We start from the raw sequence: 26,384 nt of genomic DNA, 5'->3' as shown, positions 1-26,384 counted from the left end.
TCCGGTGACAGGGATAATGTGCAACTGAGGGTGAAATAGTGTTTGGGTAGGATCTGTAAATGGATGGGTTAATCGCCAGTGGCTGTCCCTTTGTGGAGGATAGTTTTAGTCGCTTCTCATCTCAAAGCAACGTGTATGGTTTGTGCAAGGCGGGTGAGCAGGACCTTCTAGCTGCCACGCTCAAAGGGAAGGTGGTGAACTTTAAGTACCAGGATTTAAGACAGAAGATCCGTCCTGTAGCCAAAGAACTCCAGTTTACCTACATCCCAGGTACTCTCGGGTGGGAATTGTTATATAAAGCAATATAAATCACCCGAGTCGCTTGAACATAAAGTGGAGTACTGCAGTAATAACCCTAAAACTAACCAACACAACACTGTCGTATTATATCAATTTGTATTTATCAAAAGTGCACTGTTGTTTGAATTGATTAGAAACCTTCGCAGACACATCCCCTCCGTACGTGCTGACAGTTTTATTCATTCTCATCCCAAACACGCAGCGCAGACTTTAAAATCGTTTAGCGCAGACTTTAAAATCGTTTTGAGAATATTACACCGATTCATCCTACGGGAGTAATAGCCGTATACATATTAATTCACATATTTACAAAACGCATGAATCCTTTTTCCAGCGTAGAGTTTTTGGTTATTTACATAACCCATTTAAGTCTATTGTTTCAAGATGTAGCACAGAGCGCAAGCTAAGAACCAGATGGGGCAACATTAAATCATAGCCACAACACCGTATATTGGATCAATTTGAAGTCGCGAAACAACTTAAAACACGTGAGCAAGCGACACTAACTACAGTGCTACCGAGCTGCCATGTGTTACTTAAATGTGGTTTTAACTTTATTGCAATATTTGTTGTACAAGGATTGTGGTTTTCCTGTTGCTGAACATCAGCTTGAAGAATTGACAGATCATTGGGAAGAAAAATAATTGTGTTGATGTGAGTTGTGTGTACGTGAAACAGTGATATAACCCAGAAATACTATTAACTTTGGAGGATGACATTCATGTAAGCAAGGCAAGAAGAAACCGCAGATGGTTTGTGTCAAGCAAGAATGAGAACTGCAAAATTGAATTCTTAGGACGTTCAAATTTTCATTAATGTAGTAGAACTAAATCAGAATATTGCTTCCATTAACACAGTAAGAAGTAGAAAGTACAATTTGTGCAATGGTCTCTCCCTGACAGCATACAAATCCAGGCCGAAAACCTAGCAATATACTGTAGTATAGCATAAATCTGTAAGTGTTGCTGGTGTGGCAATTATTGTGATTCATTATATATTTTCTGTTCCACTTCATTGTCAGGAGCTAATGCTTTGTTTACATTAGTTTGGTCAGTTATCCCATTTTGCCTTTCATTAAAACCTTAATCTTTTTAGTTAGCCAATAAAAGGTGCCTGACTTCTGCCACTGTGATTAAATGATTTAGCGAGTCTCTTTCAGGATTTGTGACAATCACATTTTAGCATCAGGATCACCAGGCCACATTTCGTATGACAGCCTGAGGTGTCCCTGCATTTCCGAGCCTTCAGTATCCCTTAATTGTCCCTATCTTTGAGGCAACTTAGCAATTTTTCATTTCTTACAACACTGTCTGCTGCCTAATGATAGTTAGGTGAGATTGTGCTTACCTTATGCCTTTATAAACCCAGGTCGGGATATTATACTGCCACCTGTTGGCCAGGTGTTTGCTTTTTATAACATACAAATAAAGTTTTTAAGAACATCCTCCTTAAATGTTTGTCTATTTTGAGTCATACTGTAGTGCCTGTGCTTTGTAAGTTACAAGAAAGGAAAAAAGTATGGTAAATAATGTTGTTACTAAACGTTTTGTCTGATTATGGAAAAATACTATTTACATTTTCCACTAAAAATAAAATGTATAGAATATATTAGTTTTAAAGTTAATCTTTAATGATAGTACATAACTATAATAAAATATACTTGATTGATTGTTTAGCGTTATTGCCTTTTATTTTTGTAACTTCTAGCATTTTCTGTTCTTTTTTATACTACCAAGGTATTGTTGGGTAATCTCGTTAACTTTTCTCTTCTAACACAACCACATAACAGTACAACAGGAATTTTCAATGAAAACTTATTTGTGATCATTTCTGAATAAGAAGCATTTAGTTATGTCTCACCATCAATAAAGCTTTTGTTTTATATGCCAGCTGACAACAATTTCATTATTTTAAAATGACCTAATCAGCCCCTCTACTTAATCTCCAACTGATGAGACAGAAAAGATTTAGTTTGCTTTAATTTTCATTAAGTGTAAGCCAAGTACAGGAATAGCTGTACTCATTTTATCTTCATATTTTTGGAGTTTGCTTAATTAACTTATGTCCTGTTAGGGAAATCTTATAGAAGACATGTGACATTTAGGAAATAAACACTGGAGTAGTTTCAAGTATAACCTTTGAAAAGCTTTATTCCTCAAACCAGTGCATTAAAGACATTCTCATATTTGGCTTTTTTGTTGCTTGTCTGTTCTGTTATTTAATTTTATTAATCAATGAAAAACTTCCCTAAACTGTTTCTGATGTATTTTTCTTTTTCATATATATATGTATATGTGTAGTGGATGCCGAGATTGTATCTATAGATGCTTTTCATAAGTCGCCCCCTAAACAAGGTCTGGTAGTTGGAATTACCTTCATCAAGGTAAGGATTCTTGTTATGCCTGCTGACTAATCTCTGATTTATTGAGTAGTATTTGTTCACAAATTGGAAAAAAAGGTATTCTAGTCAAGATACCACTAGAGGCTAACTTGAGATATAGCTTGCGGGAAGACATGACAGTATTCATTAGCTGGGCGATTGTCTTGAAGATTTAGAACAATCCAAAATGCTTAGAGTGGGTTTCCTGATTATTTAAGGTTATTAAATAGGGTTCATTGTATAGAAATTGCTTTCTGTTTAGGAGAGTTTTGCAAGTGACTTAAGACCTAAGTCTGCTTAATGTGTTCATACTTTTATGTCTTCATGACAGGATATGAGACAAGAAAATACCTTTTGAGTACTTTTCATAAAATATTAGTCTCCAGTGTTTTTCAGTTTCCCAAAACAGATGGTTCATAATTTTTTCATTTCACGTTACACTTGTATAATGTACAGTATTATTTATGTACTGACTTAAAGAACTAGAATATAAAAAGAACTCTGACACATTTTTCACTTGCTGTGAAACAAGATATAACAAATATGGAAAACATTTATCCTTTTTTAAAATATTTTGATTGTATCCATTTGTTATTTTTTTATCTATTTTAAACTACTTCTAAGTTGTTTTTTCATTATTATTGAGTAGGACTCTGGAGACAAGGCCAGCCCATTTCTGAACATTTATTGTGACTATGAGCCTGGTTCTGAATACAACTTAGACTCTATTGCACGTAAGTAAATACTGTTGTTCAACATACTGTACTTCTCAAACTGTTGCCCGGTTGGGTAGCTAAGTAGATGGGTATTGATAAATCTAGACAAGTATTAATAATTAAAAAAAAATAATTCATGGTATTGTTTTAATGATACAGATAAGAGACTATGTCGTTTAATTAAGGATAACAAGTAACATCATAAAATAGAGATAAAAAATACACTTGCAGTGAAAAACAAATACATCAAACAATACACACAAAAATTAAGTTAAGACAAAGGTACCTATGAAGAAGTAACTAACTTCAAACAGTGAATTTAGAATTGCCCCTTGTAGACATTAAAATAGCATATGTGCGCAAGCAAGTGTAGTACTTGTGTAACACTAAATGCTTGTTCACGTATGATGTAAAATCTGGAGTGAGGGTCAAAGAGAAGGTGCAATTCAGATAATAGATAAGGCTAGTTAGATAAAATGTGTCTACACATTAGAATTTAAAAATGAGTTGAAGAATTATTATGTATTCATTATTTTACTAGAAGTCAAAGCTGCAACATAGGAGTGATCTATTAACTAGATCTGGTATGGGTTGGAATTCTGGTAGCTGAGGTCTGCACATACTGTAGCCTGTGACGTGCCTGAGACAAGGCAGCATGCAGAAGGGCATTATAATGGAAAAGTTTAATTAAAAATATAACAGAGACTTAGATGAAGGGATCTGTGTGATGGGTAAAAGCACAGATTCAGTTTGTTTTTCTTAGTGGTGTGTTTTTGGGACTTTAAAAAAAAAAAAAAAAAGTATGTAATCTATGATAACGAGATTTCTCATTTTTATAGAGGTAGGTGAAAGATAACCACGGTACAAAAAAATGAGACTTTGAGGGTAGTTAAAATAGTAGAGAGAAATGTATCAATTTCTTCACCAATTATGGTACTTTTAAAATGTCATCATTCATCTGTTAATTTAAGCAACACAACAGTGAGGGAAAGTACATTGAAAGAGTTTGGTAAAGATCTACATTTTTATGACTTATTTAACAATGGAATTTTAAACATGAAAGCTATATGGCACTTCGACTTTCGCGGCTTCACTCTATCGCGGATTTTAAATGTAAGCATATCTAAATATATATCAAGGATTTTTCGCTGGTTCGCGGATTTCTGCGGACAATGGGTCTTTTAATTTAAAGTACATACTTCCTCAGTTTGTTTGCCCAGTGGATTTCATACAAGGGACGCTTTTGGCGGATGGCTTAGAAGCTACCCAATCAGAGCATGTATTACATATTAACTAAAACTCCTCAATCATATAAGATATGCTTCCCACGTGGTGCTTGATTGTTTGCTTTTTTCTCTCTCTCACTCTCTGTGACATTCTTTGCGCCTGACGGAGGGGGTGTGAGCAGAGGGGCTGTTTGCAGAGGGGCTGTTTGCTTTGAATATATGAACGCTCCTCTAAAAAATGCTGCTTTATTGCGGTGCTTCGGCATACTTAAAAGCCCAAAAGCACGTATTGATTTTTTGATTGTTTGCTTTTCTGTCGCTAGCGCGTGCTCTCTCTCTCTGACATTCTGTGCTCCTGACACGCATTCTTTGAAGAGGAAGATATGTTTGCATTCTTTTAATTGTGAGAAAGAACTGTCATCTCTGTCTTGTCATGGAGCACAGTTTAAACTTTTGACTAAAGGGTGTTATTTCATGTCTAGAGGGCTCTAATAATGTTAACAGTGTGGGTGAGTTTATAAGGGCTTAAAATATATAAAAATAACTATCCAAACATATGGTTTCTACTTCGCAGATTTTCATCTATCGCGGGGGGTTCTGGAACGCAACCCCCGCAATCGAGGAGGGATTACTGTACTAGAATTCCACCTATAAATCAATTATTTATTTATATACACACATACTGTCGGAGATGCCTGGGGTGGCGACCCGGCCGGGGCACCTAGGAACACTGGAAGAGGGCTTACGCTCACCTCAGACCATGTGGGGGTGACCACCCTGGTTCCTTTGGGGGTCACAGGTACAGAACTTTGAAGCTCTACCCTGTAGGGGCCTGTGGTCACCGCCAGGAGGCACCCCTGTGCCTAGAGAGCCCTGGACCTCAGCACTTCCGCCACACCCGGAAGTGCTGGGGGGAAGAGGAGCAGGGACACCCGGAGTGCTTCCGGGTACACAGCAGGGGCCTGTCGGCGAAAGGTCACTGGAGGACACCTGGAGCACATCCGGGTGCATATAAAAGGGGCCGCCTTCCTTCAGACAAGGGCTGGAGTCGGGAGGAGAAAGACAAGGTCTTGGAGCAGAGGCAAAGAGGCGGCCTGAAGAAAGAGAAGGCATTGTATCGTTGGCCAGGACTTTGGGGACTTAAGGGTTGTGTGCACTATTGTAAATATGTGAGATCAAAGGGGTCTGGCTCATGGTCTGCAGGAAGGGTGAAAAAGAGTCCGTGCACTCTGCCACATCCTGGTCTGATTCAGAATTGCCCTTACTCAAGCCCTTTAGCTGCCTCCCGTGCACACGTGTGTTACTATATACTATATATGTATGTGTGTGTAAATGGCTGACAGCAATGTGCTGTACTAGCATCATAACCAGGAAGTGAACCTCTAAATACAAAACATTTTGCAGAACCATACTTAAAAATGACCTACATGGAAAATTAGTTTAGTTAGTGTAATGTACTTAGGGTGGTATTCCCTTGTTATTCCTCAGTTATTAGCATTCATCAATATTCCTTTGGAAATCCTTTTTTGATACTAAGAGATTAAATTTAAGACGTCTCTTGTATTTTTAGTATGCAATCAAAACTAGAGTGTCTGGAGAAAAAAAGAACACGTAGACAGAGGGAGAATATGCAAACTTTACTTACACATAAACCAGGCTGAGATTTAGACCCTTCTTCTTGATTCTGGATGCCTTACTGCTAACCACTACTAATATTCTACTACATTTATGATTTTTTTAACTTAAATTTTATTCTTAACTGTAAATAGGCCATGCAGTGTTATTAGCATAAGATGTAATGTAATGCAAAATATAAAGCTTATTTGCATATTTAAACATTATGTTCACTGTATCTCTTAAATTCAAAATAGATCAGAGACAGAAGAAAAGGGCCAGGCATATGAATTGCATGATGCAACCATTTACTAATTTGAGTACTGAAAAACATTTTTCTTCTTCAGGTCTCCTGCTGTAATCCTGGCTAGAATCAGAAAATAATTAGTGATTCTATTTATAAACATGTAATGAGGTGTATACTTATAGTTGATGGGTAAATTCAAGAAAATATTTAAGGACTGAATTCACTTCATCATTCACATTTGTTATCTGAGTTTACCAGTAGGGAGACAATTTAAAAATTCTACAAGAGTTATCTTAGACTGTAGCCTTTAGCTAAAACAATAAAAGGTATGTAATTATTTCAAACCAAATTCAAAATCTAACAAGCCATTTAGCAAATGTGTCAACATATTAGAGACAAATGCGGCTCTGTTTTTATACAAAGTGGTGCTAGTTAATTCATGCTTTTTTGTATATAGTCTAGCATTTGGATTTGTTACCTTAATGACAAGTTGTGCATCCCTCTTAAAAGTTACTTTTGGTTCTTGGAGGAGACATTGTGAACAGTCTCTTTGAAGTATAATCATCATTGCAACCTCAAGTTCCTTAACTTTATGAGCCAGAAATCTTCTAACCCTACTGGGAAACATATATTATGTTTTGTCTGATTGTTACTAACATATATAATGTTTGATAAAACTCCCTTGTACTGGATAATAACCTAACATGTAATATTTTTGACGGTTTTGGGCTTGGATAAAGTGTGAAGGGTGGGCATGTTGTCAAAAACGTGTTTTGGCAAAGGATAGCAAAAAACATTATTTCTGTATTTTGCATTTAGGCTGCTTTAGAAAGTAAATCTAAATTAATTGTGTCATGTACTTTATATTGCTGGTCTGCTGGGATCTGTTTTGGGCCTTTATGACTTCTCTTATTGTTTTTTTTGTCTGGCCACTTGGACAGAGAGCTGTTTGAATCTGGAGCTGCAGTTCACTCCATTCCAGCTGTATCACACAGAGTAAGCAAGCTCTTCAGTTTCTAAATGAGATGTACAGTATATGAGTATATCATATACATATTATTTTGGAAGTTGCACTTTGTATCTATAATTTGTTCTCAAGATGTAGCACTGAAGATGTTAATATTATTGGATATAAAATTCCAGGGTGTACTGTGGAAATGAGAAAGAGACTGTCTTCCTTTTGAGTGGTCATGACCAACGCATTCATCTTTATAAGGAGGTGTGTGACATCATTGATTAATGATGAATTTCTGGTATTAGAAAATGGAATCTGAGACTTCCCTATTGTTCTGTTTGTAGAATGCCTCTTTACACCAGTTTGAAGAACAGCCTATAGAGAGCCTTTTCCCTGAACTACAGGACCTACCCAGCAAGTGAGGTTTGAATAATTGGGTAGGGGGTGTGTATGTATGTATGTATATGTATATATATATATATATATATATGTGTATATATATATATATATATATATGTGTATATATATATATATATATATATATATATATGTGTATGTATATGTGTGTGTATATATATATATATATATATGTATGTATATGTGTGTATGTATATATGTGTGTATATATATATGTATGTATGTATGTATGTATGTATGTGTGTGTGTGTGTGTGTGTGTGTGTGTGTATATACTCAGCAAAAAAAGAAACGTCCTCTGACTTTCAACTGTTTTTACTTTCAGTAAACTTAATGTGTAAATATTTGTATGAACACTAAAAGAGTCAACACCATAAAACATAAACTAAAAATGTTTCACAATGTGTCCCTGAATGAAGGGAGGCTCAAATTCAAAAGTACCAGTCAGTATCTGGTGTGGCCACCAGCTGCTTGAAGTACTGCAGTGCATCTCCTCCTCATGGACTGGACCAGATTTGTCAGTTCTTGCTGTGAGATGTTACCCCACTCTTCCACCAAGGCACCTGCAAGTTTCTGGACATTTTTGGGGTGAATGGCCCTAGCCATCGATCCAAATCGATCCCGCTCCAGGGTGCAGGCCTCGGTGTAACGCTCATTCCTTCGACGATAAACACGAATCCGTCCATCACCCCTAGTGAGACAAAACCGTGACTCATCAGTGAAGAGCACTTTTTGCCACTCCTGTCTGGTCTAGCGAAGGTGGGTTTGTGCACATAGGCGGCGTTGTTGCTGGTGATGTCTGGTAAGGACCTGCCTTACAACAGGCCTACAAGCCCTCAGTCCAGCCTCTCTCAGCCTATTGCGGACAGTCTGAGCACTGATGGAGGGATTGTGTGTTCCTGGTGTGATTCGGGCAGTTGTGGCCATCCTGTACCTGTCACGCAGGTGTGATATTCAGATGTACCAATCCTGTGCAGGTGTTGTTACACATGGTCTTCCACTGCGAGGATGATCAGCTGTCCTTCCTGTCTCCCTGTAGCGCTGTCTTAGGCGTCTCACAGTGCGGACATGGCAATTTATTGCCCTAGCCACATCAGCAGTCCTCATGCCTCCCTGCAGCATGCCTAATGCACGCTCACGCAGATGAGCAGGGACCCTGGGCATCTTTCTTTGGGTGTTTTTCACAGTCGGTAGACAAGTCTCTTTAATGTCCTGCGTTTTTAGAACTGTGACCTTAAATGCCTACTTTCTGTAAGCTGTTAAGGTCTTAACGACCATTCCACAGGTGCATGTTAATTAATTGATTATGGTTAATTGAAAATGCATGGAAAACATTGTTTAAACCCTTTACGATGAAGATCTGTAAAGTTATTTGGATTTTTAAAACATTATTGTTGAAATACACAGTCCTGAAAAAGGGACGCTTTTTTGCTGAGTGTATATATATATATATATATATATATATATATATATATAATAAATTAAATATTCAAGATAAGAAATAATCATGATGTCATCAAAGAAAAGGACCCTTTATTTTGACAAAATACTTCAGATTGTTATACTGAATTCTTTTTAGCATAAGGATTCTTGCCTTTTTTGCATTATTTCATAATAAATGCATTAGGCGGTGATAAACATCCGTAAGCATGCTGAAATTTTTATGGCCACTGCACATAAACAAATCTTTTATATCCATTTTTCCACTTTCCTAACTAACTTATCTAAGGCCAGGTTGCAGAGAAGATAAAGCCTATTTCAGCAGTCATGGGACACAAGGAATGAACAACACCTGGGCTGAACACACCCACCCACACACACGGGTTAATTTAGTAATGCCTATTACCAAGCTATGTATCTTTGGACTGTAGGATGAAGCTGGAACAAATAAGACCGGGAGAACATGCAAACTCCACACAGGGAGTTTGCAAACCCTGGCCTTCTTACAGCAAGGTAGCAGTGCTAGCACAGTGCGATCGTGCTGCCCATTAAATATTTTGTATTATTTATATTTTATTCTCCTAGCCAAGCTTATTTTAACTACTTCATTTACTTATCTGATATACAATATGTATTTACTTTTTGCATTTATTGATCATGTACCTTTCTTTCTATGTACATTTTTCCATAACTTCCCTAAAGTGTGGGTGTTGGTTTGGATCACTCTCCCTTAACCTAAAAAGACTTCTTACTGGTTTTGATTTTTTTTTTTAAGTTTGCATCATTCGTTCACTAATGATAGTTAAAAGCCAGCCAGAATACATTTGCAGATCTAAGAGATACAGATAAGGAAACATTTCTTCAGAAAATGTTTGTGCTGTACAGAAAGATGCAAAGTATATGTACAGTGACTGCCTTATGCATGTGGTGTAGTGTTAAGTGCTTTTAGACATAGGCTATCCATGTCAAGACCATTTATGAAAATACCTTCATAAGAACTGCAGGTTCAGAAAAGAATACAAACTTTTAGTTTGTATTTAATTTTTTCGAGAATTTTTATTGGACACCTTTTGTTAGTTTAGTGGAGAGTTCATTTCAGCATTTCAAATGTAAAAGTAAATACTTAGAACAAAGAAGAAAAGATTATTTGGACTTTAAATAATTAAATTAAGGTAGGAAATGATGGGCACAGTTAGAGTTATACAGTATGTGTTATGCTGTAATTGCCCGTTATATGGTGAACAGTGATAATTTATTCCATGGTGAGAAAATTGTAAAGTGCGTGTTTTAGGCATGAATTGTACACCACATATTTTAAACAATGCCATGACTGATAACTATTTGTTGATTTTTGGGTTGGTGATACTGGTTCAGACCGACATGTCTGCAGATTTAAATATTTTACAGGGGTAATGCCAATGTAATTTTAACTTCTGCTGCTTCTTTAATGCTTGATCTCTTTTTCACTGTAGACCTCTTACAATTGCATTTCCTTTTCTCCAGTGTTCTCAGGCTGCACATGGTGAATATTTCTGGATCACTGAGGCGTCTTACGGCATTTGGGTGCCAAAATGGATGTGTAGGTGTGGCCCATGTGGATCAAAGCAGCTCAGGTATTATTGTTAGACTTTTCTGGATAATAGCTATACTGTATTTATCTACATAGAAAATGAAGAAATTGTACCTCTAGGAGTAGGAGAATCCAATAACCATGAAAATTAGAGAAGTAAGAAAGAACCAAGCCATGCAAATAATAATATAATTCATATTAGGCAATTCCTAATACATGTCCTTTTAAGTTTACAGTTGTGATAATACGTTAAGACGTGAAAATCTTTTTTTTTTTTGTTAACATAAATACTGGAAATTATGTAGTCTGATTTAGATTTTCAAGTATTGCATGTGTTTTTATGCTATATTTGTTTATAAAAGTGTTTTAATAAAGGGTTGAAGATTTTTGTAATGATCCATAGATTTTATTACTAGTTATTCTCCCTGTTTTATGGTAGTAATTAAAAGGGCATATGATGAATAGTGATGAGCGAGCCTTGCCAAATTCAGTTTTTCCTGGAGTTCTACAAAATTGTATAAATATTCTGGAATTTTGCCAGACTCCGTGAAATGAAGTCAATGGGGAAGTAGAAACTGAATGAGTTTTGAGTGGATTATAATGGTGCAAGAGTCTTAACTGTCCCTGACAGCCAGGGAAATGCCTGCCAATTATGTTGGACCTATTATTCTGGCCAAAAATGTGACATGAGCTGTAGTTCTAACCACGGTGCCTCTGTGCCCACAAGATAAACGTTAGTAGAACTATCAGAACAGTACACTTTTTTTGCAGACATTGGCAAACATGAACCATGAATTTACTAATACTCGCCCCCCACAGATTAGAGAGCAATCTGAAAAGGTTTTTTTTGTTTGCTTCTTGCACTTTAGCTTGTTTACTGCTTCTGCTACCAAATAAACACAACATTAAAGCACATGGATTCTTCAGTCCTTTCTGTTTTCATTAACTGCACAGCACTCTGGGTAATACTGTTAAAGGGGTAGGCTTACATATTATACACAGATCACATACAGTGTAAGTTCACACAGAGACATTACCTTTAAGACACAAATACAAAAATAACATTTCCATTTTCTTTCTGCCCGTGTATTTTGTTTTTAAATGTATCTGCAAGTTTTCCGTTATCCAACATTTGCTGCTACAGCATCATTCGGATCTGGGGGAGAAAGTTTGTCTCATGGTAAATTTCCAGGAAAATATTCAGCGAACAAGGTCACCAAAGAAAACTACGTATTTGCTGTGAAAAGTGCTTTGGTGAATTTCACCAGTCACCACTACTTATGAATAGCATATAGCAATATTCTTATTTTGTGCTTATCTTGAGCCTGTCTTTTTACTGTATATTACTTGTTTTAGTACTGTGGTAGTCAATGTTGGATAACGGAACTTATGACGTTTTGGCTTTTTAAGCTGTAGAACTCCATGGCCAGGAAACCCCCCTATAGGTGTCAATCAAGCAGTGCCTTATGTCTGGTTTAGCACTGTCAAATACAGATCAGTCAGCCATAAGCAAGGTTTTTTTTTTTCTGTAGCTCCCATGATAGTGGAAGTGGTGGCTCTGAGGTTAGGGATCTGCACTGGCAATCGGAAGGTTGCCGGTTCAAATCCCATAAATGCCAAAAGGAACTCTGCTCTGTTGGGCCCTTGAGCAAGGCCTTTAAGCAGCAATTGCTCTGTCCTGGGTATGATGTTAATCTGCATCCAGCCCTGCATGTGGGCCCTCCAACCTGCAGGGAAAAACCTGGCCACCATAAAAATTCTCACACTAGTTCCACTCCATCTGAAGTAGTGTGGTGCTGAGGTGTCACTCATTGCATGGCTGCACACGGATCCTAATATGGATCCTGAGTTGGTTTGTCATGTGGTGGGTGCGGCAATGCGCTGTATCAGAGTGTGCTCCTAACCTCTTCCTTGGTAGTCCTGATGACCTTCTTTTGCATCTATCCAGGAAAAAAACTATAAGTCCTTCTCAGGAACTTACTCTTGATGGTCTTGGCTGACTTTCTAGCAGCACTGATTCACAAGATCCTTGCCTTTGACCTGTTCCTCTTATTATCATTTTTTCATCTACTCTTTCAAAAGTCAATAATTAGCTGCCACCTCTGCATCATTAACAGGAGGCCATTTAAATAATTTCTACTATGGATGACATTTTTGCTTTATTTTTTTAACCAGAAGACTTTCTTTCGGTACAAGGAGCATACTGGCAGTTTTTCATTCTAATAACAAAAAAGGCACAGCTATTACTTGAATGCCACCATGGAATATGTGAGGTTTGTTAAATTCTGTGAACTGCAGAAAGTCTTCTGTCTGGGGAAAAATCAAAAACTCTTTATTTACCCTGTTGTGGGGAAGCCAAAGCATGTTCTACTACACAGATACTGCAGGATCATCCTTTAATGGTCCCCTCCTTAAATTTATCCTTATCTTAGCTGGCTTCCCGAATGGATGCTTCATTCTAGTAGCTGAGGTTTGCAGCGTCTAAACTTGCTCTTGACTCATGAGGATTTCTAAGCACTAGGATCTCCCTGCTTTCCTAGCCAATGGTGTTGACACACTTGGAACATCCATAAAAGACAACTGGCTAGCCTCTTGTCTGTTCTTTCGCCATGTCTACCAACATGTACATGTAGAATGTATTATTGAAGTAGTACACCAGTGAAAACTCCTTTCTTTATCTGTGGCTCCTGAAGCAATTTTCAAAAATTCCTGTTTTTTTTGGTGATCTATTATTAATTGAATGCTTCCAATAGAGTAAACAAAACAATTGTACTTAAAATGTATAACATGATCCACACCATGATGATGTCCCCCACCACCCCATCCTGAGTTGTGAGCACTGAACTAATAGTAGTGTTTAGTGAGCAGCAGACATCCAGGATTTAAAGGACTGAACAGTGTTAGACCAGCCCTCAATAATTTTCATGGATTTTTTTTTATCAATATGAGATGCAGATAAGTGTAAAATTTGCATACCCCATTATCATTAGTGACAGTGTCGGGGATTTCCAATGTGGAGCAAGGGGAAGTTTAACAGCAAGGCTACCCAGACAGATACGGTTCTGCTGGCAAGAGGTGAGGCAGTGGAATTACAGATCTAAAAGTACTAGAGTTTCAGGCAATAGAGGAATATCAACAGATAGGAAAAAAGACAGAGAGTGAAATACAGAAGTCAAAAGGGAAAAAAACATGAGGCAGAACCAGAACACGTGGAGAAAAGTACCTGGGACACCCAGTGTGCAAAAGTGGCAAAGAAGATCATGTTCAAGACCCATCAGTGAGCACAAGGGGGGAGGGGGGTGTAAACAATGTAGAAACTTTAATTGTGTTTGTTGATAATTAGGATTTTGGGAACGGCATTTTACATTATGAAATATGGTAACCCATGCAGGAGGAGTAGAGGGAGGGGAGAGGTCTCTGAGCCACAAACTGAAATTAAGTGGAGTTACCTAATACTGGATAGAGACTTGAGTCTGAACACTTAGTTGGTGCAGGAAGAGTGAGATTGGGACTCAGGCAGAACAGAGGAAAGAGAGATACCACATGTTCCTAACAATGAACGAATCTACAAATAAACAAAAAAACTAAAGACTGGAGAGATCAGAATGACAGGAGCCCGGTATGTTTAAGTAGGTCATCAAGTTTACTAGTTCATGCATTCTACCAAACAGAGGAAACAAATGGATGGAATCCGATGTTAAGGGCATTGTTATGAACAATAGGGTTATGAGTGTGCCATTGTATGCTCCACCAGTATGGTTCTCCACATGATGCCAAATATGGAGAGTAAGAGATGATAGAAGCAAGGAAAAACATATAGGACTTAGGCTTCGAAGGAACAAAGAGAATGCCTGTTAGACAGTGTGGAGTGTCAAGAAATTCCTCATTTTAATCTTGTCTGGAAAACGATGTTTGTCATGTGTTGTTTCGTGCAGCTTGTAGAATATCAGACTACAGGTATGGGCAAGGGTCCAGTCAGACAACAAAGTCTTTTTGTCTTTACATTCCTCCATGATCTTGTATGTGAAAACACCTTTACACTCTATGCCCCCCAAAGCATATCATGACTCAGAAAATTCCCCAAGTTTTTAAGTATTCAGCTACATCAGAAACAGTAGTAATAGTCAGACAAGGGTTGGAGTTTTGAAGAGTTGTCCATGGTTTTTCTCTATACAAGAGGCAGTTGAAATCCACCATAGTTTTGGTGCATTATTAAGAAATTGCTATTTTCATATTTTTGTTTTTCTTCAACTTGTCAAATTACACAAGGCTTCATCATTACTCTGATGGCTTATATAGTTTTCTACACTGTAAAGTACGGGGCTGAGAACATCACTTTAGGAGAGGCCCACCGAATCAACAAGTTAATTGACTTTATATGACTTTATAATGTCTCACTGTGATAAAGGCTGCTCATTTTACCTTTAGGCAAGACAGAAATTTTTCTTCCTCTTTTTAGTTGTTGTGTGTGTGTGTGTGTGTGTGAGAGAGAGAGAGAGGGGTTGTTGTTTATGATAATTTATTGATTCATTCATTTAGCTTTTTTTAAAAAAGCCAAATATTCCCTTGGGTCAAGTATAGTGCTCTCTGTCTGTCTGTCTACCTATGTATGGCTTGTGCTGCCATTTCGGTGACATTAACATCAGTATGATCATTTCTAGAAACTTTCAGAAACTTTGCATTCAGGTTGGCTGCATCCTCTGAAAATGCCATTTCAATATCATAAAGCCAACTGTGCTTCAATCAATCAATCAACATTTATTTATATAGCACATATTCATACAAAAAAATGTAGCTCAAAGTGCTTTACAAAATGAATAGAAAAATAGAAGACACAATAAAAGATAAACATAAGTCAACATTAATTAACATAGAATAAGTAAGGTCCGATGGCCAGGGTGGACAGAAAAAACAAAAAAAAAACAACTCCAAAAGCTGGAGAAAAAAAATAAAATCTGTAGGGGTTCCAGACCAAGAGACCGCCCAGTCCCCTCTGGGCAATGTACCTAACATAAGTCAAACAGTCCTCTTTGTATTTAGGGTTTTCATGGAAGGACCTTCAATAGACTTTCCTTCCCTTTACTCTGTCAACCTCTGATTTAGGTAACACTAAGAAAATTATAAACATTGTAAACTTATTACCTTTTTAGTCTAATGAAATTCCCATCTAAAAGCCATCTTATTGCAATTGCGTTTGTTCTCATGGAAACCATAGCAGAGAGTGTGCTGTAAAATGTACACGTTTTGATTGGCCAAAAGGTGCTGGAGAAAACATAGGTGGCCAAAGGCTTTGGATAAGTAAACCACATGTTACAGTATATTAAGGTGCTAGTTATTGCACCCCCTTCCAAAAAATAACTGGCAAATACCACTGGAGTAGTCAGTCAGCTATATAGCCAGCAGCACTTGTGATACTCGCTAATCAGTCCAGTATGGACTGGTGGTATAATTTGCAATTGCATTTTGTCTTACAGTTATACAGACACTATATAAACTTACATTGTTATGCCATTTTGTCCATTTACCAAACAAAGTATTCCAATGTCAGTGGAGAAGTTTCAGTTGTTGCTTATTTATCTTGTTGAGTATCACCATTGACAGGATCACAAACCACATTCAGGTTCTCTTCATTTTAATTCAGGGTCACAGTTTGACTAGATTGGTTTAATAAAGCACAGAACACCTGCCAACTTTGTTTTCTTAATGTATTGTTAAAGGAGATTGCAACTAATGTTCTTTAAAGGACAGAGGAGATGGATGTTGTATTCTAGGCCAGGAAATTAAAACACTTCTCTTGATACTGAAACAAATCTTCATGCTGCAATGCAGATTTTACAATTCCCATTACTGGTTTAGTGGTCTTGCTGAAAGTGCTTATCTACACTCACTTGCCATCTGTAAACATTTTATCATTGCAGCAAATGAAGAGGTTGCTGGAATTGTACAGTTCTCCGGTTAGTTTAATTATGGGATGGTTGGATGTATCATCAGGAAAATATGCATGGCATTTATTTTACAAAATAAAAATGTAACACACTGACATGAATAATTTTGTTATTTTAAATTTAAAATGTACTATAGCACTAACTGGTGAAGTAGTCTAATTTTCAGCTCCTCACTTCCCAAACGTTACTGTTACACCTTTCAACAAGTTTTTCCTTTTTTGTTATTTTGAAGAAAATCGGTCCTTTTACTTTTAGGGTGATATGTTTTTCAGTCAGAATTTATTTTATTGTGTGTTCATCACATTTTATATTATTACATAAACATTATTGTGAACCAACTGCTAAGGTAAAATAATTGTTGTTTGATTTTAATGAATGTTTTCCTCTGGGTACTTGCAGTATTTGTTATTAAAACTGTGTTTAATCACAATGTTATAATCATTTTGTTGGAGCTTCCCTTTGAATAATAAAAATGTTCAGGCTAAGATTATTAAACTTAACCAGTATGTATTCCATGAATTAATCTTAAAATGTGTTTAAACTTGCAGTTGTAGGTTATGGGGATTACTTTGTATAGTGCCTTCTTGTACATTGTAGTACAGTAAAATCAAAAATGCAATTTGTATATAGATGTGAAAGAAATTTGTAGTGGAGATGTAAAGATGAATAGGTAGCACACAGAATTTCATCTTTTATTTCAGTGGGTTTTAGCACGTATAACATTTAGGATAATACTGCTTCATGTTATTGAGACTGTCATATCAATTTATTACATATATTGGGAGAGTTGTTCTCACTTGTATTATTGCTTTAATGGTGAACATGTGATAGGAAAATGCTTACTGCTGGATGTAAATTGTTCTTTCAGTTTTTGTGTTTGACTTTGTAATCAATAGGTCTAAACATAATAAAATAAGAATGTTGGTAATCAGATGTAGAGTGTTAATTCGTCTCTCTCTCTCTCTCTATATATATATATATATATATATATAAACTGCTCAAAAAATTAAAGGAACACTTTGAAAACACATCAGATCTCAATGGGAAAAAGAAATCCTCCTGGATATCTATACTGATATAGACTGGGTAATGTGTTAGGAACGAAAGGATGCCACATCGTTTGATGGAAATGAAAATGATCAACCTACAGAGCCCTGAATTCAAAGACGCCCCAAAAATCAGAGTGAAAAAATTTTGTTGCAGGCTAGTCCATTTTGCCAAAATTTAATTGCAGCAACTCAAAATTGTACGCAGCACTTTGTATGGCCCCTGTGTTCTTGTATACATGCCTGACAACATCAGTGCATGCTTCTAATGAGATGACAGATGGTGTTGTGGGGGATCTCCTCCCAGATCTGGATCAGGGCATCACTGAGCTCCTGGACAGTCTGAGGTGCAACCTGGTGGCATTGGATGGACCAAAACATAATGTCCCAGAGGTGTTCTATTGGATTTAGGTCAGGAAAGTGTGGTGGCCAGTCAATGGTATCAATTCCTTCATCCTCCAGGAACTGCCTGCATACTCTCACCACATGAGGCCAGGAATTGTCGTGCACCAGGAGCCACTGTACCAGCATAGGGTCTGACAATGGGTCCAAGGATTTCATCCTGATACCTAATGGCAGCCAAGGTGCCTTTGTCAAGCCTGTAGCGGTCTGTGTGACCCTCCATGGATATGCCTCCCCAGACAATCATTAACCCACCACCAAACTGCTCATGCTGAATGATGTTACAGGCAGCTTAATGTTCTCCATGGCTTCTCCAGACCCTTTCACTTCTGTCATCTGCTCAGGATGAACCTGCTCTCATTTGTAAAAAGCACAGGGCACCAGTGGTGCATCTACCAATTCTGGTATTCTATGGCGAATGCCAATCGAGCTGCATGCTGCTGGGCAGTGAGCTCAGGGCCCATTAGAGGACATGGGGCCCTTGGGTCACCCTCATGAAGTCTTTCTGGTTGTTTGGTCAGAGACATTCACACCAGTGGCCTGCTGGAGGTCATTTTGTAGGGCTCTGGCAGTGCTCATCCTGTTCCACCTTGCCCAAAGGAGCAGATACTGGTCCTGCTGTTGGGTTATGGACCTTCTATGGCCCTCTCCAGCTCTCCTAGAGTAACTGCTTGTCTCCTAGAATCTCCTCCATGCCCTTGAGATTGTGCAGGGAGACACAGCAAACCTGGCAATGACACGTATTGATGTGCCATCCTGGAGAAGTTGGACTACCTGTGCAACCTCTGTAGGGTCCAGGTATCGCCTCATGCTACCAGTAGTGACACTGACTGTAGCCAAATGCAAAACTAGTGAAGAAACAGTCAGAAAAGATGAGGAGGGAAAAATGTCAGTGGCCATTCCTGACATTCCTGTTTTGGGGGTCATCTCATTGGTGCCCCTGTAGTGCATCTGTTGTTAATTTCATTAACACCACAGCAACTGAAACTGATTAACAACCCCCCTCTGCTACTTAATTGACCAGATTAATATCCCATAAGTTTCATTGACTTTATGCTATACTCTGATTAAAAAGTGTTCCTTATAATTCTTTTGAGCAGTATATATATATATATATATATATATACATATATATATATATATACACATATATATACACACATACACACACACACACACACACACACACACAATCTCCCCCTTCAAAATATTCCCATTTTTTTCTGCTTTGCAGCCTTACATGAAAACGCACAATATTTTTTCCAGTTTTACTTATCAATGCAATCTTTAACATCCAAGTGAAAGATATCACAGCTACAGTTCAGAAGAATTTTCAAACATAAAAAACAAGAAATACTGAGATTAATAAAGGATCACCACCTCCTAAACTCAATCAGGTGTAAGTAACCACCATTTCCACTTCAGATCAAGGTTACTGGCTTCCACCTGTGATCAATTGTAATCAGTGTGATCAGTGAAGCATTAAAACAGCTGTTCCTGGAGCATTCCCTTGCATGGTAGTGCAACTGACAGCAAACAACTGACTATGGGTGGCAAGCCACTTTCAAAAGATCTTGGGGATAGAGTTGTGGACAGACATAATGCAGGAGATGAATACAAAAAAAATCTCAAAAGGCTTTATCAATCCCAAGGAGCTCAGTAAAGTCCATAATAAAGAAGTGCAAAGTCCAAACTGGATGGAAGAGCAAACAGAAAACTGGTAAGAGAGGCTACCAAGACACCAATGGCCACTTTGAATGAGTTACAGGATTTTATGGCAAAGAGTGGTGATTGTGTGCATGTGACAATAATTTCACAAGCGCTCCACAACTGTGGTTTGTTCAGGAGGGTTGCAAAGAAAAAGCCACTTCTCAAGAAAGGCCACATTAAGGCTCATTCGGGCTTTGCCAGAATGCACCTTGAAGATTCTGATGCCCAGTGGAAAAAGGTCTTATGATCAGATGAGACCAAAATCAAACTATTTGGCCTCAATACCAAACGGTACACCTGGCGGACATCCAATGCAGCTCACCATCCACAACACACCATACCTACAGTAAAGCATGGAGGTGACAGCATCCTGTTGTAGGAGCGTTTCTCTGCTCTCGGTGGGGTAGAAGGAAAAATGTTATGGGGCAAAATACCATCAAATTCTTGAGGAAAACTTACTACCCTCTGCCAGAAAGTTAAAGGTGGGCAGAATGTTCACCTTTCAACACAACAATGACCCGAAGCACACCGCAAAATTGACCACACAGTGGCTGAAGGAGAAAAAAGTGAATGTCCGCGTGTGGCCCAGTCAGAGCTCAGACCTAAATCCCACTGAAAATCTGTGGAAAGATTTGAAGATAGCAGTCCACCAATGCTCACCATCCAATTTGACCGAACTTGAACTGTTCTGTAAAGAAGAGTGGGCAAATATTACTCAATCTAGATGTGCAAAGCTGATAGAGAAGTATTCCAATAGACTCAAGGCTGTCATTAAAGCAAAAGGTGGTTCAACAAAATATTGGCATTGGGGGGTGATCCTTTATTAATCTCAGTATTTTTGATTTTTTTTAATAATTTTTCTGAACTGTAGCTGTGATATCTTTCACTTGGATGTTATAGGTTGCATTGAGTTAGTAAAGCTGGGAAGAAATATTTTTTGTGTGTTCATTTAAGACTGTATAAAATATATATATAAAATATGAGAAACAAATCAAACATCTTGTTTATTAATTTATGTGCAGAAAACTGAGTAGATTCATCTAATTGTTTTCTTCACTTAAATAGTTGTTTTGCAGAGCTGGCGACTTCAGCAAGATGGCCCAATTTCCAATGTTCTCCTGTTCAGTTTAAGCTGGAATACAGAGACAAGGAAAACAAATTCACAAAGAACTGGTAAGCAGTGGATTTGGTGTATTAAATAAAATGAAATATGAACAAATGTTTTAAAAATATACTGTATCTTCCTAGTTGCTGATGGGAAGAGATCAGAGGAGAGGTTCAACTTGTTGGTGACCAGTGCTATTGAATTAGCTGTGGTATATAGGTGAGAAAAGCTTTCATCCTGGCATTATAGAGGTGGATGTGTAGTTCTCTGCTGTTTACTTAAAAGAGGTTCTTTTTATTCCAGAGATGTACTGACCACAGGACTGAATGATCAAGTTGTTCTTCCAGATAGTGACCAATATGATGCCGTTCTTTGCTCACTTGTTACAGATGTAGATTTCGATGGCACTGAGGAGATTTTGTTGGGGACGTATGGTCAGGTCTGTTACATTGTGGATGAATAGTCACTTCAAAGTCACTCACAAAATAAATGGAGATTTTATTGGTAATAATCTAGCTTCATAAGTTGCTGAAATGGTAAAATCTTTATTGACGTTTATGTTGTTAGTGTGGCATGGACATCAGTAAAATTTTTTGATGGCTACCTGTGTTGCAACTGTTAGTTGGGATATTTAAGAATTCAATTTTTTTTACAAATGTGTAATGAAAATCTGCATAGTTAAATCGATATTGAATTGTAAACTAAAACTATCGCAGTAATGCATGCATAATTGCTTTTTTTATTGGAATGTTTTCCAATGTAGTTTCCTCTTTCCCAATTAATCATTTATTATTATAAAATGTAGAAGTAACCCTTGATGAAAGCAATGAAAGAATGCTATCCCTAATTTTGATATTATATTCAGTTATAGAAATATATATGCAGTAAAAGAAATTTAGTTCAGGAAGTATTTTTCTGATTTACAATTTGGTATCTAGCTTCTTTTTTGTACTGGGAGTGCTAGGAACTAATACTAACATTAATTGCTATTGCTTTAGCATTTTTCAACAATTACTGACCTGAATATAAACTACTACTTGAAAAAACAGTTAAATTGTAGATACCTGTTTTGTGTCTTTGCTGAACAGGAGCTCCTTTGTTACAAATACTCAGCTGAAGCAGATGGCCTGGAGTATATGGATGGACATTTTAGGCTGGCATGGAATAGATCATTCCAGAGTCCTTTGCTGTCACTTGCCTACTTAGATTTGACAAGTGATGGACTATGTGAGCTTGCAGTTTTATCACTCAAAGGGCTACATGTTTTGCAGGTATAGGAGGGATTTTTATTTTTAATACTCTTAAAGAACTTTAGTGTAATGCATTCTAATTTCCTATACAGTATATTGTCTTTAACATCTCATGTATCTTTTCTTGTATTTCCTCCTCTCTTTTCCTTCTCCTTGATACTGTTTTCCCCTTCTATCTGTGGCAAGAAAGATGATTTTTTTATTTAAATTCATAAAGCATCATATAAACCGTCTTATACTTGTTAATACTGTTGGCTATAGAGGAGTAAAGTTTGTTTCAGCAAATAACCCAAAAAAGTGTTTTGTTTTTTTTTTAAATAATCAAAAGAATGTTATTCATTCATAGCACAAAGATTATAGAAAACAGATGTATGCAAGTATGTATAGAAACAAAAGATACTTTTAAGATGGTTGGGTCTTTTTCTTTCTCCTATAGGTAGGCACAATTTTTTTTCCCAGTTCTTTTCTAAAGAACTGTCCTAAGAAGAATTATAAATATGGGACTGGTTGTTGCAAGATTTCTGTTTTGTTAACCAGTTAAATGGGCAAAATCGTAGCCTTTTACAAGAATTTTCAGTGTCTCATTCCTTGTGATGTCACAGACAGCTTGATTGTTGTTCTTCACTTAACACCCATAATGAACAATACATATAATTACTGGCCTTAATCCTAACTACAAAGTTAAAAGCAGCCTTAGCCTTTTAATCACAAGAAGAAAGCAGTAATGCTTAGTCTTGGTTCTTCATTTTAAGTGTTGAAGGAGATGCTTAATGCAGCTTCCTCCGAGGTTTGAGGAGGGTTTTCACTGGGGCATGCACAAGGGGTAATATTTTTTTGTGTTAAGTTGGCAAGTTCTCCCTGTTCAGTCATACCTTCAAGTCTTTGGGAAGTTTGGGGTACCGCATTTATGATCTTTCAAGATTTCACATGGTGATCCCTTCTTGGTAGCATAAAATATGTTTGCGTAGATCTTCTTGTTGATCTTGCTTTCCTTTTGAGGTTGAATTCATTGTGGCCCACATTACAGCCCAAGCAGTAGAGTTAACATGCTCAAACCTTTGGGTGTAGCAGAAAGTGCATACTCACAATTAAAAAGGAAGAGGGAGATAATGTTCCTTTGGTTTCTTGGATGTGCATAATCCCAGCCTTTTCTGAAGATCATTGGTAGATAGGTTTGTCCATGTAGACCTTCAAAGGTGAGCTCTGGTCAGTGTCTTTTCTGATCAAAACATGCCAAGAGCAGGTACCTTAGGGTCTGGGAGATGCTCCCATTGAATCTTATTTAATTGTGATTTATACTGCCTTATCAGATACAGAGAGAAATGGATGTTTTAGAACAATAAAGCCTCTTCCTAGCAGTTCCACAGAGAAGCTCATCATTTAGTTGCCTAGGGAATCAAATATATAGTTACAGATCTCATGCATCCTGTCATGGTTGTACTGGAATCAAAGTAGGAAAAAAAACAGGACTGGGAACCAATCTACTGAAGGGTGGGTGCACAGTTACACCAACACTCCCGTTGCCATTGAACGCAACACAAATGTTTGAAATGTCCAAAACTTGCATGTGTATGTGAGTGGGTCCTGTAGTGGAGGCAGGCGCCTAGGCCAGGGATCAATAATGCCTTACACATTTTGCTGATAGATTTGACTTCTCTCACAAATGATAGATCTGATTAAGCATGTTTTTTGTTTTTCTCCTTCCTTTTGCTTTTTAAATTTTTGTCATAGCATACGTATTTATCTAATTGTCAATTTCTTTCCACAGTACAGCCTCACTCAAACAGCAGAATTTGTGATACAGCGTCTCCAACAGAAGGTTAAGGAAGCCTCTTCTGATATGTTGGACAAAAAGGGAGAGACTGTGGAACAAAAGACATTTAATGTACAGTAGTCTGGGAAAAACAGCAGCTACTCACAGAGGATTGTAAATGTACTTGGAAACTGAAATAGATAATTATAACTTTGTTTGATCTAGATGAATACCCCAACAGATGTCTACAAGATAAGAGGAGAGATACATTAATGGATAATTATAATTTGGTGACTGAAGAGGTTGAGTTAACTGTCATTTGCATATACCAAAGCAGGAAAGAAAGCTCAAGATACAGTACTGCAGTTTAAATCTCACATTTTCAGTAACTTTCTGTATATAATAGAAATCCTGGAAATGAGACATCTGTTTGCTTTCCTTGATTAATCTCAGCTCTGTGTGCTGGTAATGTAACTGTGATTCAGCGGCTTTATGTAAAGTAGGGATGATTTTTGGGTTGCTGCTGCTTAAAGTGATGAACAGCACTTGGCAGAAGGAATGTCATGGGCCCAAAACAAAGGAAGGAGCTCGTAAGAAACTTTACTTAAACTGGCATAAAAAGTTTACCAATTCCAAAAGCCTCATTGTGAAAATAGGAATGCCCAACCTGAGAAGAACCTAGGTGTTACTCAACACAATACCCTGTCAAAAGTGTGTATGAAATGACATAGCTTGAACCTATGAAGACAAGCCTCAGTTGTTATGTATAGAATGAAAGAGTTGATAGAAGACAAGCGGAGCATATTTTAAACTCAGTAAAGATTAGAGGGAGGTTCAAGTAAGCTACATATCGCAGAAAAAGGAAAAGCCCACTGGAGAAGAAGAAGGAGGAGGAGGAGGTTGGCAGTATGTGATGATTATAGTGTGTTGCCCTACCCACCACACGACAGACCACCTGAATTGGGACCGGAGTGCAGTTTGTGACACCTCAGCACCACACTGAAACAGTGTGAGGTTTTTTACAGTGACTAGAGTGCCAATCCCCCCACCATGCAGTAAAGGAAAAAGAGTTAAAAAAAGGACTGTGAGTTATTGGTGCACTGTGCTGTGCAGAATTGAAAATGAACGTGTGGTTTTGGACATTGTGAGTCTGTCTGTGTCGAAGCTGATCTTTCCACATAGTCTTTCTTCTGAAAGAGGAGAGTTCAAACATTTGTCCAATATTTGATGGAAGAAGGAGCAGAGCACTATCAAAGTGTGAAACAATAGTAATTTTAATAAATATAAAATCAAAACAAGGACAGGATAGAGGAAGAGTAGACCAGGAATTGATGGAATATTTAATCCCATAGCAACAAACTGGTAACCAGAGATCACAATATTATGAATAGGGATGAAACCTCAATGCCTTTATATCTAAAGGAGGTTGCTGTTGGGATGGATGGAAGACAAGCCTGTGGGAAAAGGAGTTTTAGGGGAGAAGGCCAGGTTTTTGCAGGAATTTTGCACACGGCAGTGGCAAGAGTTTCAAGGTATAGGGAGAAATGAAAGCGCAAAGGGGACAGCACTGTTTGGCACCCTTATAAATGGGTAGTGCCTGGGAGATGTTCAAGCTAGCACATATGTCTAAAGCCGATGTTACATTACATGACCGATAGAGAGGATGTAGTCCTTAATGATTGCAGTTGCTGGATTGTGTCAGTGTACATGACTAGAAATTGCTGGGCATCTCGAATTATGTGACTGCACGATGACATTTGAGCACACATTTTTAAAGAATCGTGTCCTCACCCCTTTTTCTGACAGCCAGTAATGTATTGCCTGATGGAACTGGTTACGGACGAATGCTGCCATCTTTTTCTTTTTCCCCTTTTTGAGGTGGGTTTGCATATAATGCAGGGACCACTTACTGCAAAAGCCCTGTCTGTCTGTTCGCATGAAGCAACTTGGCCCGGCATTGACAGATTTGACTGAAATTTGTTAAGATAGTTGAATTTTTGTTGAAACCATCTGTTATACAGTAGCTCATGCTGTACAAAATTTTGAATGCTGTATTTCAAATTTTCCCATTTAAGAGTTTTGGCAGACCTACAAACTTAACAGAGAAACATTCTGTGTGACTTCAACTCCCAATTATTTTACATTATTTTATCTCAACGTCGTTTACTCCGGCTTGTATATTTTCCACCAGCTGCTCTGATCCCCAATTCAACAACAAGCAAAAGGAGTACATGTGCAATCAGTACATACAGCAGTACCCTTCTTCTGCTGCTTTAAGTAAGTTAACCATAAGTAAAAAAAAAAAAAAA

At 37.6% G+C, this 26,384-nt stretch overlaps 1 protein-coding gene across 1 annotated transcript; it reads left to right on the top strand.

Annotated features, from left to right (window-relative positions):
* On the top strand, nt 1-26,384 carry kptn (kaptin (actin binding protein)). The gene is made up of 12 exons (XM_039760591.1): nt 1-270; nt 2,601-2,683; nt 3,330-3,414; nt 7,425-7,479; nt 7,627-7,702; nt 7,783-7,856; nt 10,798-10,907; nt 21,033-21,140; nt 21,216-21,291; nt 21,376-21,511; nt 22,161-22,343; nt 24,091-26,384. The coding sequence occupies exons 1-12, from the start codon at nt 60-62 to the stop codon at nt 24,214-24,216; spliced, it is 1,323 nt and encodes a 440-aa protein (XP_039616525.1). The 5' UTR covers nt 1-59; the 3' UTR covers nt 24,217-26,384.

The sequence above is a fragment of the Polypterus senegalus genome, chromosome 8 (genome assembly GCF_016835505.1).
Source record: "Polypterus senegalus isolate Bchr_013 chromosome 8, ASM1683550v1, whole genome shotgun sequence".
In the NCBI taxonomy this organism is placed as follows: domain Eukaryota; kingdom Metazoa; phylum Chordata; class Cladistia; order Polypteriformes; family Polypteridae; genus Polypterus; species Polypterus senegalus.
This window is presented reverse-complemented; position numbering and strand designations above follow the sequence as displayed.